General features: G+C 42.2%; 1 protein-coding gene across 3 annotated transcripts in view; it reads left to right on the top strand.

The window, feature by feature from the left end:
- TNC (tenascin C) overlaps nt 1–19,747 on the top strand; it is a 73,862-nt gene that overhangs the window by 42,007 nt on the left and 12,108 nt on the right. For 2 of the 3 annotated variants that reach the window (XM_009668171.2, XM_068914744.1), the window contains exons 11-13: nt 4,397–4,669; nt 6,703–6,975; nt 15,290–15,562. In XM_009668171.2, coding sequence (XP_009666466.2) covers nt 4,397–4,669; nt 6,703–6,975; nt 15,290–15,562 — 819 coding nt within the window. Of the gene's footprint in view, nt 1–1,329; nt 1,750–4,396; nt 4,670–6,702; nt 6,976–8,234; nt 8,508–10,908; nt 11,185–13,471; nt 13,745–15,289; nt 15,563–19,747 lie in introns of all 3 variants that reach the window. The other variant, XM_068914745.1, reaches the window with a different exon arrangement.

Genomic DNA, 19,747 nt, shown 5'->3' on the forward strand with positions numbered 1-19,747 from the left:
CTAGCAGTTACCATTGCACATATGCTAGTGTGATGACAACTTTGCTGTCTTCAGGTTGTACCATGTGTAGGGTCTGGTTCGAATCACACGCTGGAGTAATTTAGGAGGACCTTCACCTAAATCAAGAGTATCACTGATATATATATAAATATATATATATATATATATATCACTGTTTGCCTCATAGGCTTCTTTCCTTCTTGGAGGTGAGCAGAAAAGAATGTTTTTATGTGTGTATTTGTCCTGAGAGTATATTTTCAAGATAATGTTTCTGCTTTTATTTGAAAACATTGTAAATTGATCTTTCTCCTCTGGAAGTATTTTTTTGATATGTGTGTCAGTTTGGAGACAGATGCTGAATCCTGAGTACATATCTGTGCTGTTCTGACTGATGATAGTAGATGACTCGCTGTCTCTTAATTGAATGCCAGTGGGGCATGAAAGCAAGGCAATCATTGGGGTGTGAAATGGTGTGGTGATTCCACTAATGAGGAGATAATTCTGCATGGCTAATTGAAGTCTCAGAAAAATTACCTGCCTCTTGCCTTGCAGCAGTGATCAAATAGACATTCTCTGTCATCTCCACAGCTCTCAGATTTTCAGAATCTGACTGTGCTACAGGGCATGTTCATAGCCTTGTTCAGCATGTTAAAGGCTGATCTTTTTCCCTTCCATCCTTTTGGATCTCTTTAAAGAAAGACCACTCAAATTCTTTCTGTCTTATTGGCTTTTAGTTATGGATCTCTTCCCTTTTCTTGACAATCTGCATGTATCCAGACGGACAACTGCTCCAAGCCTGTTTTTCTTTGGATAGGAAGAGATTTAGCATGCTTCTGCTGCGACTGACTTCTCAGTCTGGATTCGGCTATGTTTGCGATATTTGGCATGCGTTCCACTTCTGGTTTGTATCAGTTGCAATAACTGACGTACTGTGGTAAAGATAAAAGGCATGTTTAAGAGATTTAGGGTTCAAATCCTAGCCGATGTAAATAAACAGAGTTCCTCGGAGTTAGCTAAAGTGTACTGATTTACATCGACTGAGGATGTGCCCATATCTCTATTGAAAGCCAGTGTCAATGGATTGCCATGTTGCTCTGGATCTGCTAGTTAATTTGGTTCCGTGTGAGAACCATGTTGTGCTTGGTGATGTTACTCTTGCTTATGACTTGGATTCAGTCTCCAAAAAAGAAGTACCCATGTGTTTTCTCTGTTCTTAGAGTTCTTTAATGCAAAACACAGAAACTGTTTTGTAGCAGATGTTAGATATCGCTTGATATCTTTTGGGATTTATGAATAGGAAATTTTAACGTGTAATTTACCTCTGTTTAGCAAATCTAGTCACAACACCTGGAGAATCAAACAGTGAAACATCATTTAATCCTACCCGTCCTCCACCTACTGATCTAAGTTATTTAACAAACCCCAGCACTGATTCTCGTGCTCTGCTTTCGGTGCCCACTGACCTTCCCATCTCAGAAGCCACTGATGCTCTTCATGACCTTAATGTCACACACAGGACTTTCACTAGTTTCACCCTGTCTTGGGCAGCACAAGATGAGGTATTTGATCAGTTCTTTATCACTCTGAAAGACCTGTCCAGTTTAAGCAGAACACAGGAAATCTTTTTGCCGGGAAACCAACGAGAAACAGAATTTACCAATCTCACAGCTGGCACACAATACCAGATTAACCTCCATGGAAGCATGCAAGGTCAGCTCTCTTGGTCCCTGGAAGCTCTAGCCGCTACAGGTATTTTCTCTGGATTCATTAGCCGTATGTTCTTTTTCTGCTTTGAAATGCAGGGCTTCATTTTCATACTACTGTTCCGTTGCAGAAATGCTAGGCTTTGTGAGTCATGCCTTACTTTTGGTTGATTTTTTTTTTTTTTAATTGCATGGAATGCATCACTTACTGCTGTGAAATGAGAGCCTTGAGTTATATAGCATGGACAATGCTCCATGCAGCTTTTAAGGTGTCACAGCATCAATTCTCTCTTTTCAAACTGCATGCGGAGAGACAGTGATGCATCTGCTATTTCTGCTATGAAAATAGCAAGATGTTACAGGGATCCATCTGGATTGCAAGGAGGCTGCAGTTTGCAGCGCTGGCATGGAAGTGGTGATGTCAGAGAAAAAAAAGATTGTAACACATTGGGAGTATGCATTTCTGAAAACTTCTACCTTTTATCCCTAATACATGACTTTCATGAGGAAACAGGCCTATAGCCACAGAGCTCAGTTCAGTAATGATCAAAGTACTAATGTGTAAATTCATGACTGGAGAACCTAACTAGAGACTAGTGACCATGCCAGTCCATTACCCAAAACCAAATTCACTAAGTGAGATAAAGTATTTATGCAGAAACATACAGATTATTGCACACCGAGTACATGGTTAGAGCGATCTTATCTCTCAATGGTTTGTTCTCTCTTTTTTTTTTTTTTAGTTAAGAAACATCATCTCTTGGTATCGTTTGCTGTGATATTGTCATTGTTTTGTCATGTATGGTGGATGCTTTACGGATGAGGCTTTCTGAGCTCTCCAGAAGTCCAAGTTGGTGCATGATTTTGTATGAGAATGTCTCTAGAGAGCATGATGGGGTTGTCTGTGCTTCCATTTCGGATATGCATGAGAAATAAATGGGAGGAAAAGGGACTCTGCATCTTGGAGGAGAATGAAATTGAGCACTCTTCAGAGAAATCTAACTTGCTTTTAAGATGTGACGATTCCTGCATTACTCACTTATAATTGTGTTTTTACTTGAAAGATTTTGCCATACTGTTACTTTTGGTTTAGTTGCATTTTTCATTTAAAGGAAATATGTTTGTTTTATTTATTTCTGTTACCATTGAAGGATCATTCATTTCTGATACAGCCAGTTCTTTTTCTGTCCTGCTTCTTCTTTTCCAGCTAAATGGTGCTATTTTGACAGGAGTTGTATTTTGCCTCGAGAAGTATCTCATTCCTGCTCCTGATAAAGCAACGCAGCTCTGGATTCATGCATTTTTTTGTTGAACATCATTGTGTTATTCTGTACAATTTCAAAACAATTCAACACATTCAGAACGGATTTATCCTTTCTAACAGGCTGGGAAGAGCTGATCAAGACTTCCATGCACCTGAGTGGTAGCAATTTTGCAGATGCAGTGACAGAGCATGAGTGGATCACACCAGTGATAACTGACTGTGATCCACGAGCGCCCACCCCTGAAAATACAGCCCCACCTATCTATATTAGGCCATGCAGCAGTCACACAATTAGCACTCTGTTTTCACAAGTAAAAAATGTATATGAGTAATGTCATTTAGCCTAATTCTCTTCTATTCCAGGGCCCCTTTATCTGCTTTCTCTTCAAATATATGTAAAACTTTAAGTTGAAGTTTAAAACGGTCAATTCAGATCCATTTCCTTCCATGGATCATCTCTATTACAAATACAGGTCCTGCAGGCTGGGATTATTCAGCTAGCCTCTTTTCTTATTGCTGCGCTTATGCGTCAACAGCACAAGTGCATAAGAAAAGTGATAGAAAGTCATCCCAGCCCACGGGTCAATGATAGATTATATGACAAGATTTCCCATGTGGAAGAAAACAGGTAGTACTGTGTCATTTTCCCATGTGACTGCTAATTTTAAGGAGTCAGTTGTATTCCCTCAGCACCAGAGGGCTTTCTAGTCTTACTGAGAAAATGACCTAAGCTTTCAAATTTAACAGCGAAGGGAGTTATCTCGGATGGTCCCCAGCTTCCCCGACTACACCTATGATGGCTTATTAGAATGCTAATTTCTATGAATGTGGCTGCAGATTAACATCAGTAATTCTAAAAATCTAAGTTTCTCTGCTTCCGAGAAGATTTTGGGACAATAATGTAGCATAATGGAGACAAACCTGTTTAAAAGAATAAGAACTATCTTTCATGTGGATATAGTTAAAAGCATAAACATCTGAGCCCTAAGTACTACAAGCTCACAGTATCTTCCTGTCCTTACAACAGATATTTCTACAGTATTCACAATCAGTTCATGATGACAAACACTGAGCTGTTAATTGCTGCAGTAAAGTGGTTATAGTAATACAGGTCTCATAGGGAGTTGTAATTAATGTTGGCAAAACGCAGCTTTAAGACAGTCTGTAAACTGTCTTCTGTAAGCACTGTTTTAGCATTAATATGATGATGATTATTATTATGGTTCTTTTCTTACTGTTCTGTGTTGTCAAGTCTCTGAAGAGACTTTACGAGTTTTCTGGGGCAACCGAGAATGTAAATGTGCAGGGCTGTGCAACTCCGTGTCACTGACTACAAATGAAATCCATTAATGTGAAAAGTCGTTAAGTAATGCCTCATCTCTGTTAGTCTGTAATCTGAGTAACTGATTGACTCTCTGTCCTTATTCAGAGGAGGAACCTGAGCTCGGGAAGTTATCAGTGTCAGAGATTAGCTGGGATGGTGTCCAAGTCACCTGGACGGCAACCGACGGGGCCTATGAGAACTTTATCATTCAGGTGCAGGAGTCTGACCAACCAGAAGAAACCCGGACTATCACAGTCCCAGGTGGACTGCACGTTATGAATGTTACAGGCCTCAAGGCCAACACACCTTATAACATCACGCTGCAAGGTGTGATTCAAGGCTACAGGACCAAACCACTTTCTATTGAAACCACAACAGGTATCTTTTCAAGTCATTCACCCGGCCTCATGTCACCCTTACTTTGCAGATGGGGATTTGAGCCAGACTTATTTCAGCTGCTAGTGAAAGCTTGCTGACTTGGACTGCTTTGCATAGGGCGCGCTGAACTCATTAAAGCTTGGCTGAACATCTTTGGCATGGAAATGTCTCATGATCAGACTTTCCAATAAGAGTCTCAGTGCCCCTGTGGAGCCATTTGCTTTTAGGAATGCTCTTTTTTCCCCCCTCAGAGTGGCTTAGTTTGCTCCCTTTTATTCACTTCTCTGCTGGCTGACCCTAGCTGCAAAACCTAGGTGGCTGTTGTACATGGTCAGGAAAGCCCAGGCTGCCTTGTTAAAATTATGAATACCTCTTCTTTGCAGCCCAGATAATCAAAGCCAAGAGTATTTGGGGTTTTATCCTTCAGAAGCTATTTCTGAAACACTGCACCAGCTTCTGAGTAAGTACAAGCTCAGGAGTGTAACGTATGTGGCTGACTCAAGGTCAAGGACAGCCACCGTCCAGAATCTCTTCCATGGAAAAGAAGTGGATGCCTACCAAGAGTAGTATCATGCATAGAGTCATATAAAGTTGTTAAACAGTCTGATTGCCATGGAAAAGATATACTGCAAGAAGGACCAAATCAACAGAAATACACGGTTTGGGTCAGTATAAAACTGACCCAAAACAAGAAAGTTAGGTCTCACATCATCAGAAGGTTGCATGACACTAATCAAAAGACATAAAAATAATTTTTTGACTAATCTTGTGAAAGACTGCAGTTTAGATAGGTGAGACCAAACACACTTATGTCTATCCTATATGGCTCACTGCCCCTTCCAGGTATTATGATCACTGTTAATGAACAGGATATGAATTAATTGGCAATAGAGGGGCACCAGTGGCTCATCCTTGAGATGATTTATTGTAGACATTATCTGCTACCTCTAGGCTTCCTCACAGCCCTTTGTAACCTGCTGCAATTGTGGAGTGGCCAGAGCATGCTTATATGTACTTTCCCTGGGTACACATTGCCCTGCATGGAAGGGCATACAAGTAAATGTAAGAACTAAAACAGAATTCAAAAAGTGTACACGGTATAGCTTATTTTGTGCAATAACACTTTAAGCAGCTTGGCTTAGGTAGAAATGCATGTAGCACAAGCTGCTTGCCTTTGGCTGTATCCTTCTGCAGGCTGGAAGTCCAGCGCTTTGAGAGTCCTGAGTATGAGGTGGTAGCAGACTGTCTATTGAAAACAGACAAATGCAGCTAGACAAAGTAGGCTGTAGGAGCACAAAGAAGAAAACCTACATCATGGGTGTCCTGCCTAAATACACAATATGCTCTCTTTTTATTAACTTAATGAAAACTGCAGAAGATGTCCTGCCGAGGTTTTCCCTTCCCTTTCTGGGCCACACTCAGCACCCGGCTTTTCAAAATTTTCCCTTCTGGGGGCTTCCAATTGTCAGAATTTTCTGAGTCTTCCTGTAGAGTGTCAGGGATGTCTACGGAGAGGAAGAAACCCTAAGGCAGCTATCACTGTTCTGTGTTTTGGCTCCAGCTCCCAAATTACATGCCAGCTTTCATAGTCTTAAGCTGAAAGGGAAACTAGAAGAGCTAAAACAAAACACAACCTTTCCCTCTGGATAAAGCAATGGCTCTAGTTTTAGCTTCTACTAAAAGTGAAAATTGACTTTTCAAGCCCTTGGATTTAGAAATGTTCTTCCTTTGCGTCTGCTTTCATGCTTATACCTCAAAAGATGCATGGCTACTCCTGGAAGCAAAGGGGAATAGCCATAACTTTAGAGCTTCTTTCCTCCCTTCCCTCCTCCCCCAACAAAAGCATGTTTTGAGGTGCTTTTATTTGATTTCTTCCCCTTAGTGCCTGCCTGCCTGTAGCGAGCTTTTACTAACCCATTCTCTCCAGGGGCAGCTTGGAGTGCTGTCAGCATGAGCAGAGCAAAGCTCAACATTTCTGAGCAGAAGGAAGTATGGGGCTGTCCCATTCTGACCAATGTTATTTCCCTCCTTAGGAGTGCACCCAGAAGTTGGTGAGCTAACCGTTTCCGACATTACTCCCGAAAGCTTCAACCTTTCTTGGACAACCACCAGTGGGGACTTCGACATCTTTACTATTGAAATTATTGATTCTAACAGGTTGCTGGAGCCCATGGAATTCAACATGTCAGGCAATTCAAGAACTGCTCATATCTCAGGGCTTTCCCCCAGCACTGATTTTATTGTCTACCTCTATGGGATCACTCGTGGTTTCCGCACTCAGGCAATAAGTGCTGCGGCTACAACAGGTATATAAACCTACCTCAGTGCTAACGCTCCTTTCTTCTAACTCTTCCTTACAGGTTGTGCCCCTTTCCCTGCCCTGTGCTACCCCATCAATCTACCCATTGCCAAATCCTCTACCACATTCCTTGACAACTCCCAAGGAAGACCCGCCGGAGACATTTGGAACTGTGAATGTTAATCCCCAGCAAAGTCAGTCACAGTGTGATGTGATTTCATTCACATAATAATACATTTTCTCTTCACTTAAAGCATCAGGGTAGAGGCAACCTGTGACACAGATGAGAAACAGAACAACTTTTCCAAGAACCAACCAGGAGATCATACATTATGTTAGCCTTGCAACATGTGTTTCCATCTGTTATTCTGCACAAAGGAAGCACTGTTTCTCTCAGATAAGCAGATTTCTAGATACAGTTTTTATCCTGCTTCTCTAAAAAGGTTTCAGGCACATTTTAGTCTGTGACAGCAGATGCCTACAAGGCCAATGCATTGCTTTAATTTGACATCGGAGTTCAATTTACGTTGGATGAGAGGATGAAAGAGGGCATTTGACTTCATGTGGGTAAATGAAATAAGCAGGCATTTAGCTGTTGGCACATTGCACATCCTGAGGTTTTATGACTGACAGTTTTTCCAGGCCAGGCCCTTGGAGAGAGGGAAGTCAAATGTCAGATGTGCGCTAGCTAATTACAGTGTGAAAGTGGAAAGAGAGGACTAGATTACAGAAGCGGAAGGCACATTTTCAAAGCAGGAAGACAATAGCTCATGTTGTGATAATTTAATATCTCTGCCAAATTTTGCCTATTGATGTGATCTTAGGAAAAGCTGTCATAGCGATTTATCATAGTAATAGATTAACGTGGCAATAGATTGTGCAGTTAATACAGATTGTATTTTCTTAAGGGCTGCAAGGAATATATCTATTTTTAGTCTTAAAGTGAGCTTAAAAAGGGAAGAACTATGACCCACAAAGTGCTCTTGAACTTCCTAACGTCAGTGATATTAAGCGTAATATCAAATATCAGTGATCTGATCAATAATACAAGGTTGCAGTTTCTAGTGTCAGCAGGTTGTGAGTATCCTCACTGAATCACAGGTAACGTGGGCAGGGTGACTGTAGGGGTCCTGGAATGAAAACCCTTGAGAAATACAAGGCTAGATATTCTTTGTGACCTGTGCCTCATATGAAATTCAAATTTTTATTTTATTGCTTTGGGTTTTAATAATTGCTACACATTTCCATTTGTTTTTCTTCCCGTAGTAGAGGAGCCTCTTCTTAGCAAACTCATTGTATCAAATGCTACCTCAGACAGCATGTCGCTCACATGGGAAGCACAGGACAATGCCTTTGATCATTTTATTCTAGAAGTCAGAAACTCTGACTTCCCTTTGGACTCCCTGGTGCACACAGTGCCAGGGGCTTCCCGGAGCTATGTAATCACCAACCTCAGAGCTGCCACTAATTACACTGTCCAACTTCATGGTGTAGTTGATGGGCAAGGTGGTCAGACCTTGACAGCACTGGCAACCACAGGTATTTCACTGTTTCACCTTCAAGGTTTGCTTTTGTTTTCTCTTCTTTCCTTTGCTGTCCACCGAACTGCTCTAAAACGTGGCTCCAACTCATCATCGTTCCTTTGGTAAATTATAGGCAGATTGCTATGAGGGCAGGCTGAAATAAGCTGAATCTGAGAGCACTTGGAAAAAGAGAGATCTGAGACGATGGAAAAGGCTGAAAAAGTGTCCCCAGCGTTAAGGGAGCCAGTGGTAAACCATGATTGGTTTCCTTTATATATACACTTATCTGCAAGTTCTGTGTATATATAATTGGCTTGCTCCAGTTGGTTATTGTTTTTCACAGAATATCTTTGCATTTGGTCTGGAATAGTCTTCCTGTTCATCCCATTCTTATTTGCTTTGTTGTTGCTGGAGGGGCCTTCATGTCTTTGTCAGATCAGACTGGCACCTGCATGCCATTTTGGTTCTTGTTTGTAAAGGTAAAATGTCTTCCAAGACATTTACCTCTCTTTTGGAAGTCTGAGGCAGCATGCTAGATGTCCAACCAAAACTGCATGGAATGGTCCAGCCACCTGGTGCTGGTTCCAACATCCTTCTCTGCCTGACATTTTTATTCATTTCCAGCAGAGAGCTGGGCGCAAAAAGGAAGTCCACCCTTTCTTGATGTTCAGCCCATCACTCTGTCACTTGCATTGAGACCTTTGAGTCCTAACGGAGAATGGTCTGTCTGGTTTAGCTGGATGCCGGAGCTTCTTCCTTGGTGATGGTGGTTCTGGGATGGTGGAAGCTCACTGAGACTTGCCTGAAGAGATCATTTCGACTTCTGTTGCATGTACAGTTCTCTGGAATTTGAGTGTCATGATGTGAGCCTGCCTGACTGGATGCAAGTGGCATGTGAAGGAATGTGGCCATTTCAGGATCAGACTGGAAAAGAGCGGTTTGTTCTCTTTCAGTTGCATGCAGAACTGATGACTCCATGCTCAGTTTCAATGGCTTCTTCACCCATGCTTGTTTGCGTTGTGAATATTTTCTGACCTCCTCCTCTGTCTTCAGAACTACCATGCCTACATGATGACATCTTCACTTTCAGCCGTGGTGGCGCTGCTGGTCACTAGTTGATGGCATGAAAACAGATCCAGCATGTGTCCTTAACTGGGGCCACTTGGATGCACTTGTTCCTAGATTTTTCCGGAGAAGGAGATGAGCTATTTTTTAAAAAGTCTTGTGATGAGGGATGGGGAGTAAAAGTTGGAACATCTTACAGCAGTTCATGTTTTAGTTATGAAAAGGTTTTCATTCTTTCGTTGTTCTCTTGGTCAGTGGGATATATCTTGCTTACTTTCCTCCAAGCATGAATCACTTATGTATTTACTCTCCTGTATCTTGCTGGCTGCATTTCCCTAGGTGTTCTGGTTTATATCCAATTGGCAAGATAAAAAATAGAGAATAGAGAAAAATAGAGAATCTGGGGGCAGACACAGGGTTCCCTGACCACCAGACTGCAGGGTCATATTCATGCTCACTTTCTGCTCTAGTGAGTCAATAATGATTTTATGGTAAATGGGACAGCTTTAAAACAGGAAGGGTGAAGATCTCTCCCCCTGCTATAGTCTGAAAGCCAGGATTCCCTCCTGACAGGGGAGAGATGTGGTTTTGAATATCGTCCAGCAAAATAAGAAAATCTGCTTCCTGAAGGAATATCCTGACCACTGAACTGTCAGAAAGGAGGAGAGCAGCTGCAGTCTCCATTTGGAGAGAAAGGAAAACCCCTTTTGTGTTGAGTTTTTCATCTTGTCCGCTAGACATTGTCTATTGGTGCCTAACCAGAGGATGAGGAACACCTTATTTGTGGAGCCCAGGGAGGTTTTGGCCTCTGATTAGTGCTTAGCTAGTCACTGCTAGGACTGAAACCCCTGATAAACTTCAGTGTCCAAAAATACGAGTATTTACAACTCTGGGCAATAGAAATATCAAGCAGAACTAAACTGAGATTTCAAGGATGTACATTTTGGATTTATCTAATTCCTGCCTGAATCCTACTTTATCTTTCTTTGGACTTGCTGGGGATTTGGGTTTCCCCATCAGATTTTCAGTGCTGAGTAACTGCAGTTTCCCTGGTTTTATCCTTGGGCTGGTGGTTCTTCTGTAAATCAGGTCTACATTTTATTAGGAAAATTGAGTTTATTTGGGAAAATTGAATGACAAAAATAAATTAAAAGTCAGCACTAATTTCACTGGCTTCTTTCTAAAACCTTACAGGTAGCTATTGCAATATTCCTTTCTTCTTCATTCGCTGTGAAACAGGGCTAAAAAGTGTGTACAGCCATAGCCTTACACAGCTCTAACTCTCCACTGCTAGTTCACCCTACCGCCACTGAGTAATACTGTGTCTTCACCTGTGTTCCTCTCTCCTTCAGAGGCTGAGCCACAGCTGGGCACGCTCACACTCACAAACGTTACCCCCGACAGCTTCAACCTCTCATGGACCACAAGAGATGGGCCTTTTGCCAAGTTTGTTATACATGTTAGAGATTCTTATGCAGCACACGAACCGCAGGAGCTTACGGTGTCAGGAGGTGCTCGCAGCGCTCACATCTCAGGCCTGCTAGATTACACTGGCTATGACATTAACATTAAGGGCACCACCGATGCAGGTGTTCACACAGAGCCCCTCACTGCTTTTGTCATGACAGGTATCTGCTTAAAGGTTTGGAGTCTCTTTATCGGTTTACAAAAATATATATTGCAGCATGGATGAAAGGAAAGACTCTCTACAGCAGTGAATATCTTTTCCAGCAACGCTGGTCTCATTTACTAGCTTCCTGTGAGGGTGGGTCAGACAGTCATGTTGACCCTTAAACAAATTGTCCGGAATGAGCACTATGTTAAAGTGAATTAAGAGCCCCCCTGAGCCTTTGTCCCAGAAAGAATAACCTTTTTTAAATTCTGAAGTTTGAGAGGGAAGTAGGTTTGCCTCATGTTTGCAGTTTATGTTACGTGCAGTAGTTCCATCTGAAAGATCCAGGGAGCGCTGGATTTTAAACCACCTCTTGTCCTGTAATGTTCCCTCAATGAATCCTTTACTCACACCTGAATGTTTTGGCCAGATTTTGACTGGGATCACTTAGGAGGCATTCGGTGTTTAAGTCATCAAATAAATGCCATGGAGTTTGCATTCTAGGTATTATGTAGCCAGTATGCGCTGCTATGGTTTGGCACATAGTCATCTGGAAGCCGTAAATAGGATCAAAGCAGAAATTGAAGCCTTTTTTTTTTTTTGGTCAAGACTCCATCAACGCACAGCAGGAGCAGCAGCCACTGTAGCAGTGTTCCTCACGTCATCTGGGCTTGTGGTTTCAGGCAACCTCCGGAATCATTTCCCTTAAAGAAAATGGTTGCATTTTGCGCAGACATGACCTGCCTCCCTGATGACTTGTAATTAGAAGTGAACCAATGTTTGCTTTCACAACTCCAATTCTTTTGCCCCACCAGCGAACAGATGCTTCCTTTTGAAAAATGCACCATGGAAATTGGTATTTTGAAAGGAAGCTTCCCACAGCTAGGTAAACATGTGGCACCCTACACAGCAGTAAGATGTTCCGGCAGTTCGCATAAACCTGCTGGTTTAGAGTGTTGGTGTCACTCAACACCTATCCCACAAAAATAGTTTCAGCATTTGGGACTCATTATTTGTTTACCTGCCCTCCCAGAGACCAAACTGAAACCACAGATATTTGGGAATGCTTGATTAGAAGCAAGTAAACAAGTTGCATTAATGGCTCCAAATTAATAAAATTCTGACAGCATCCAAATGTGTAAACATCAAAACATAAAGACTTATAAAACTTCAAGAGGGAATTTTTATGCCAGATTCTCACAAAACATTAACTTAACAACTGTGAAATGTAAAAACCAAACTCAAAACCTTTTCCCAGATAAAGTTGGTATAACCAAATGTTATTTTCTTAAGTGAGAGGAATTTGAGTAACTGCAAGAGTTACTGCAATTTGATGAATTAGCTCCTGGGACTAGAAGACCAAGCTTGTCAAAAAATTTAGAGAAATACTGGCAGTGGCTGGGACCCAGGGCTTAACAGAGCCAGTTGATCTCCCTCTTTGACCTGTAAGATTTTGAAAGAACATAAAACGCTTAGAAACTATCCTGTGAAAATTTGGCCTCATTTTTCAGGGCCATGATGAGAAAGCTGTGAGAGGTTGGTCCTCAGCCTCTAAACTTTGACACATATCAGGTTGGTGTGAAAAAAAAAGGCCGTGGAATTTCTTTAAGTTGTCAACATGTCACATCAGCAGCTGCCTATGAAGCTCTTTGGGCAGATGATTGCTCTGTTCTGCAATCATTAGCCTGTGTCCTTAGCCAATGCAAGCTCTTGCTTCTCTTCTATCCCCCGCAAAAATCAGTCTTGCAAGTATTTAGCACTTGCACTGGCTATGACCCTGCCTGATTAGTATCCTGCTTCTGGCTGTCCTTCTGGCATCAATGACCCTCCACCACTGGAAGGAAAAGCTGGAGATACTCATGTGAAGTAGAGAGATAAAGAATGCAAAATACAGGGATTGTGAATGCCAGAGCTGAGACTTGTCCCTTAAGCACTGATGGTGGAAACGAGTGGAAAGAAATGACAGTTTTGTGCATAACATTTCTAAAACTATTTCAGTTGCAACTGGCTTATAGTGCATGTGTAACAGAAGAAACGTGCTTACACAGTGAGCTTGGAAGGAATTTCAAAGGAGCCTATGAGATGAAGTGCTGAGACACCCTTGATGAAAAGGAAGAATTGAGCAGCTAACTTCTGGAGGCTCCATTGAAAATCCTAGTCTTCTGATCCTGGCTATGCGTTTCCATTAAATCCGTATTTTGGGGGAAAAGTTGTGATTGATGTTTGGTGGAATCCTTGATGCTTTCTAATTTGCAATGTTTTTGCTTCTTTTTTGTATGTTTTTCAACCTTCCCTTCTTTTAGAGGCCATGCCCCCACTGGAAAACCTAACTGTCTCTGATATTAACCCTTACGGGTTCACAGTGTCGTGGATGGCATCGGAGAATGCCTTTGACAACTTTCTAGTAGTCGTGGTGGATTCTGGCAAGCTGCTGGACCCACAGGAGTTCCTCCTTACAGGAGCCCAGCGGCAACTGAAGCTTAAAGGCCTTATTACTGGCATTGGCTATGAGGTTATGCTTTATGGTTTTGCCAAGGGGCACCAAACAAAGCCCCTAAGCACTGTGGCCATTACAGGTATTTTAATGTGAACAAATTGTTCTCTTCCACCCTTTCTCTCTTGCTTTTCTTCTCACCTCTTGGAAGATGTTTCGTGCAATCCATTTGCAAAACAAACCTTGGCTTTTGCATCCTTTTCTGCATTGTGGCTACACATAACTCGTCGTGATTGATAGGTTCACCAATGAAATTCCATTCCTTTTTGCTTGACATTTCCCTTTTGGCTCTGAGAGGGATCCTGTAGAGAAGCATGATATGTGGGTTGAGGGGTGAAAGTTTCTGCTATGGTCATGCAGGTACTTCTAACTGGAGTCTTTAACAAAAATTGCTGCAAGCAGGAGCTTATCTTGTTAAAAGCTGCTGGGCACCTCAGTAAGTAGTCTCCAACTTGCCAACCATCAGGACCATTCAAGAGGAGAGTCATACTGGCTTTCCTGCCCATGGCCTCCACTCTTTCACTCTCTGTGTGAGTTCCAGCCACAGACTATCAGATGCGATCATTGCCACCCGTAAAGTTGGCATCTCTCTCTGCAAAACCTTAGCTCATGTTCTCAAACTCATCGTAGCTGTTGTTTTCCAGCTGCATTTGAGCTTTCTTGGAAAATGGTTGCAGCCTGATTCCATACCCCATGCCCATCCAGGCTCATCTGCATGTTGCTGACTATGCACCAGTAAAGCTGAGGGTTACGTGATTGGAGGTTAGTGAGAAAATAAATGGGAATGTCTTCCTATGGAAGAAATAAGTGCACTGCAGATACTGAAAAAAAACAAACACTCCAGTAACATATCTGTAGGTAATGATGCTTGACCATACCGAGTTAAAGACATTTCAGAGTTACTTAACACCTTAGAACTCCTGGGATCCTCTTGAGTGGGTTCTTTCACTAACAATAGTAGGTCTTTCACTTTGTATTTAAGTATGCAGTTTAAGGGATATGGATTTTCATGACTCCTCGTTGCTGCTTCAGCATTTATTTAATATAGAAGTGAAGGATTTATCTGATTAGAAACATTACAGAGGTCAGAACTGCATGGAATAAAGGTTTTGCATGAAGGAAAAGACTCTTTCAAGTGGCTTCTGTGTTGTACTCCTAACAGAGGGAGATCTGACAATATTACAGGCATGGCTGCAGATCTGTAACAAGAGCTTGTTTTTTGTTATACACGTATATATAATGTCTTTGTAAGACATTAAGATTTCACATATGATGGGTCACTCAGTGAAAAGCAAGGGACAAACGCACATCAAACTTACTCTTAGCATGTTCAATTTTGCATGGCAGAGGCAAATGGTGTATGTCTATGTACTAGGTTTGCTATGAAATAGTGAAAAGTTTGAGTGGGCCCACACATACTCACCTGTCTCTTCTTCAGAATGTGTAATGCTAATATACTTTTTGTTTTTTTTTTTAATAGCAGGCAGATTGTTTCCCTTTCTTTGAACTGTGGTTGGATTCTTGCAGTGTGCTATATCCAGACTTCAGGCAGGTCACTAATGAGCTGGTTTAAAAGTCGTCTTTTTTTTTTTTTTCCCTCCCCTACTGCTGTCTTCTCCTTTTTTAGAAGCAGAACCCGAGGTCGACAACCTTCTGGTTTCAGATGCTACCCCAGAGGGCTTCCGTCTGTCCTGGACAGCAGATGATGGGGTTTTCGACAGTTTTGTTCTAAAAATCAGGGATACCAAAAGGAGATCTGATCCATTGGAACTAATAGTACCAGGCCATGAGCGCACCCAGGATATATCGGGGCTGAAAGAGGGTACTGAGTATGAAATTGAGCTGCATGGAGTTAGCAGTGGACGACGTTCCCAACCCATAAATGCAGTAGCAACCACAGGTATTGTCTTTGCAGTAAGAAAAGCAGAACGCGTTCATCCCTGTTTCTTTTAACATCTCTCTTTTCCTAGATGGTTTGAGCTGTTACTGACAGGTTCAGACTTTCTTCTCCATGTCCCTCGTCCGAGTTTCTGTTTTATGCAGTGTACTGATTTATAATCAATCATCTCTGATTCCTTAGCTTGATCATTTTCCATTTAATATGATTTATTTATTTACTCCCATGATCTGCAAGTAGGCAGCAGAGTCTAGAAGCTGAAGCATTGGATTTGGGAACCAAGGAATATCTTGTGTCTGTATCAGGCTTTATCAGTGATTTCCTGGGACTAATTGCATATTCCCACTTCACATCAATTTTCCTCCCTGGAAAAGAGGGCTGATGAAATGAATTTACCCGAGGTATTGAGAAGTTTGTTTATGATCAGCAAAGAACTGAGCACCATTAACTCAGATTGATTTTACCAGGAATAACAGCTGCTTAATAATTAAAGGAAACTTAATTTCTTGCAAAATTAAAGCCTCAATGTATCCTGAAGTATCCTGAAGTGAGTTATCCAGGTAGAATCATCTAGAAGAGAAGCAGCAGGTATGACTCTCAGTTAGTGCTGTTTTGCTTAAAGAAACCAAATCCTTGGTCCTCTGTAACAGTATACCAATTCCACAAAGCTGGAGCTCTTGCCTTTCGTTGTCTCACAGTGGCAAAGAAGCTTTCTAAATGTAAATGCAATTGTCCGGTGTCTGAGCTTAACCTAAACCTCTATATGTTTCTGAAAAATCTCCACCAGAATAAAGCCTCATTTTCTCAGTGTCAGTGAGAAGGAGGAATTTGGGAGGACCCAAAATCTCTCTTTTAAAAAATTTGAGCCTGCTGATATTGAGGCGGAATAGTTTCAAATCAACCTAAGTTAGGGAGGAGGGGGAGGAGAAGAGGAAGAGTTAGTTCAGTGTGTGAGGGCCTCATGATGCACCTCAAGGTTTGTGGTGAATCCAGTTGTTAGCACGGGAAAGCACATTTCTGACCAGCTTCACCTGGTTGCCATCACCTCCCTTGAGTAAACAGTGGAGGAATATAGACTCACTCACCAAGACTTTTACATGAACCAGAACATGCATCCGTCACAAGCCGCCCTTCTCCATGCTCATGAGGGCTGACTCGTAATGGAGAGGGATGTTTAAAGTCAGCTGCACTTGTTAGCAGGGTGTCCCCATTTTCACTGACTCCCAGATTATTTATGGTAAACCACTAACAGCTATCATTTTCCTCATGACTGCATTTTTATTCAGCTCTTTCAGAGAGATTTAGGAGCATGTCAGATACTGAAGCCAGTAGCCCCAAATATGTTTGTCAGCTGTAAATAGTCTATGGATAATTGATAGGCGAGCTAGATCCACAAAAAATAGCTAAAATCCACAAATCTAGCTTAAAATAACTCAGACCGCAGGTTACACCGCATAGCTGGGGCCACCAAGGCATCTAACGAGATTCTTGATTTAGGAGTTATTAGACAAACACATGTGTGTGTACATATATATATATAGTATTTCCAATTTGGTTGCAAAGAAACCTTTACTAGCTCTCTAGCTCTAAAGTAGGTAGCTCCCTGCTCTCTGCAGTTTGTCCTTTTGCCCTCAGCAATTCTGCTGTGAGAGAAAACATCAGCCGTACAATCACAGTGGTGAGAAGGAGCCCTGTACAGACCTGCGGTGTCTCAGCAAGGGACACAAGGGACTTTGCCCACTGCTGCTCTCAGAGGGACATTTGATGTCTCTTGGAAATTTGTTTCTGTAATGTTTGCCGAGGTGCAGTTCAGCCCTGAGCCGAGGCCCGCAGCACAGCTATGTGCCACTTGATATCCTAGGTAGGAAGTGGGCAACTCATGCTGCTACTGTTTTCTTCTAATTGTGTTTTGCTGCACCGAGGTAGCATTTTTCATCTGAGAGGATCCCAGAACACTTCACATGCTATTCATACACGATAAATGTAGCCCAATGCTTCCTGTTGCTCCAGGGAAAAGAGCCACTGAATATATTCTTGTACTCTGTTAGTGATGAAAGAACAATTTCTTAGCCAAAACAAAGAATAGCAGCTCCTCAGGTACCATGGATGTTTTAACAACCTCGCAGCCTAGGAAGGTCCTCAGTCTCTCATACAGCTTATTGGGGATGATGCTGGAGGATAACGCAAATTGTCTTTGTCTGCCCAACAGCTGCCTGTAATTTTTTTTTTTTTTTATGAGTGACAAAACAGAAACGCACTGCCTATTTTTTATGCCTGCTGAATCTTGGCTTTCAGGTAGCTGAAGGAGATTGTTTCATCTGCTCCTTTTTCATTTCCCTGTACTCAAGGGAACGGCTCTGTTACATCTCAAGAACTTTTGCAGGACTGGTATTTGCTATGGTGGTCCTTTATGCTGTTTACCCTATTTGTTTTCAGAAATGCAGCCATGGTTGGGATAGTTGGGGATGTGGGACTTGCTTTTTCCTGGCCCTGAGCACAACTCATTTTGCCCGCCAGTCTCTCCGTCTCACGTAGCCGAGGCTCCTGTTACCGCTGTCTGTTGTGCTGCAGTTCACCTGGTGCAGGAAACAAGCGCAAAGCATTGTGCCCACAGATGTGTGTATCGCAGAGTCCAAATGGGATGGACTGGAAACTTTATTTTCTGTGCAAGGCTGAGATGGCTGTATCTGTGAAAACCCTGAGCGAGTTATCACCCGCACTTTTTGTTAAGGGCACCTGTATTGTAAAGCAAATTCGATGCGCTTTTCATTCCTCTTTCTAACCCGGGTATTTTTTATTCTATCCCGTTTCCCTCAGACTGTAGCTAAATCAGTAGCAACTTTGGGTGCCATGTAGCTTTACTAACTCTACCTTGCTTTCTTCCTTATCTTCTATTTTTTTTTTCTTTCTTTCTTTAGCTTTTCCTTATAAGCAAATCCCATAGACCCAGCGTATCTAGTGAGCTCCAGAGAAATAATTTATATTTCTCTTGAGAGCTCAGTTATTTTTCTTGCCCTGCCTTCCAGATGATTTAGTGCATTGCTGCTAGAGCTTTGGGGATGCATGGAACAAACAGCGCTCTTAGACGTCTTTCCCACAGACACGTTCTTTCCAAGCTATTTCAAGTACAGTCATTTCTTTTCTCCTCTTGCCCTGGTTTCCCTGCCCACCGCCTGTCTCCACCACTCTCAAGGTGGCTAGTGTTTGGTATCTATCACCTTTGTGCTAACGGCCTTCTCTGTGTGGGCTATTTATTTTTTTTTTAACACATGTCAGGATTGTTTTGGTTACAGTCAAAAAGGCAAATTGGAAGTGAGATGCTGAATGTAAACTTCCAAGTGGCAGGTCTCTTTATCATGTCTTCCCAGAAGCCCTTTCCATGCTCATTTTGCAGTAGCTTAATTAAACCTTAGACTGAAATGTTATTCAGATTCTGGTAAGTGTTGGTTTGCATCTTCAGATTAGGCTGTTTTGACAAACAGGCACTCTCTTTACTATCTCTTTACTATCCAGGTGTGCAAGGCAGTTGTTGAAGGGGAGCAACATCTGGTTCCAAGCAGTGCAGCAGTGCAGCTCTCTACCTCTGTTGGAAGGGTTACGGTGTTTGGGGCTGTATGCATGCCTATGTGTTTAAAAAAAATCCAGTGTGCTACATCACTTTATAAGACATCATAAATCCCACCAGTAGTATCTAAAGAACTGTGTTCTCTGCCCATTCTAGCAGCGTTGTGTTGCTCTGAAATCAGCAAGAAATCCACCTAAACTGAATTTCGACAGCAAGGCAAAATTATGGGATCTTACCAGTGAATCTGTCCCATTTTACTGCTCTCTATGTATGGGCAGACATGGTGCTCAGGTTTATATAGGATGGGGCACCAAAGAGCTGCAGTGCAACCCCAAGTGCCTTCCTTGTAAAGGATGTACTTGGATGTACTCTGGATGGGTGTACTTGAAATTACCTATGAAAAGTCATGGTCTCGGGTAGAGGTTTCAAGAAGAAAACCTTCTTGCTTCTAGTTTGAAGCCAACAGAAGTTGCAGACAGTCAGTGCTTGAGAGGATGGAGCCCTCAGTGCGCTCAGACAAGTGAGTCAAAGTCTTTCTTAGGCATCCTCTAGTAGGAACTTTATGCTCAGGAAGAAGGTTCTTGCCATTGCCAGTGGCAGCTGTCTGCTGTGCGTTACTCAAC

This window comes from Struthio camelus, chromosome 20 (assembly GCF_040807025.1).
Source record: "Struthio camelus isolate bStrCam1 chromosome 20, bStrCam1.hap1, whole genome shotgun sequence".
NCBI classification, from domain to species: Eukaryota; Metazoa; Chordata; class Aves; order Struthioniformes; family Struthionidae; genus Struthio; species Struthio camelus.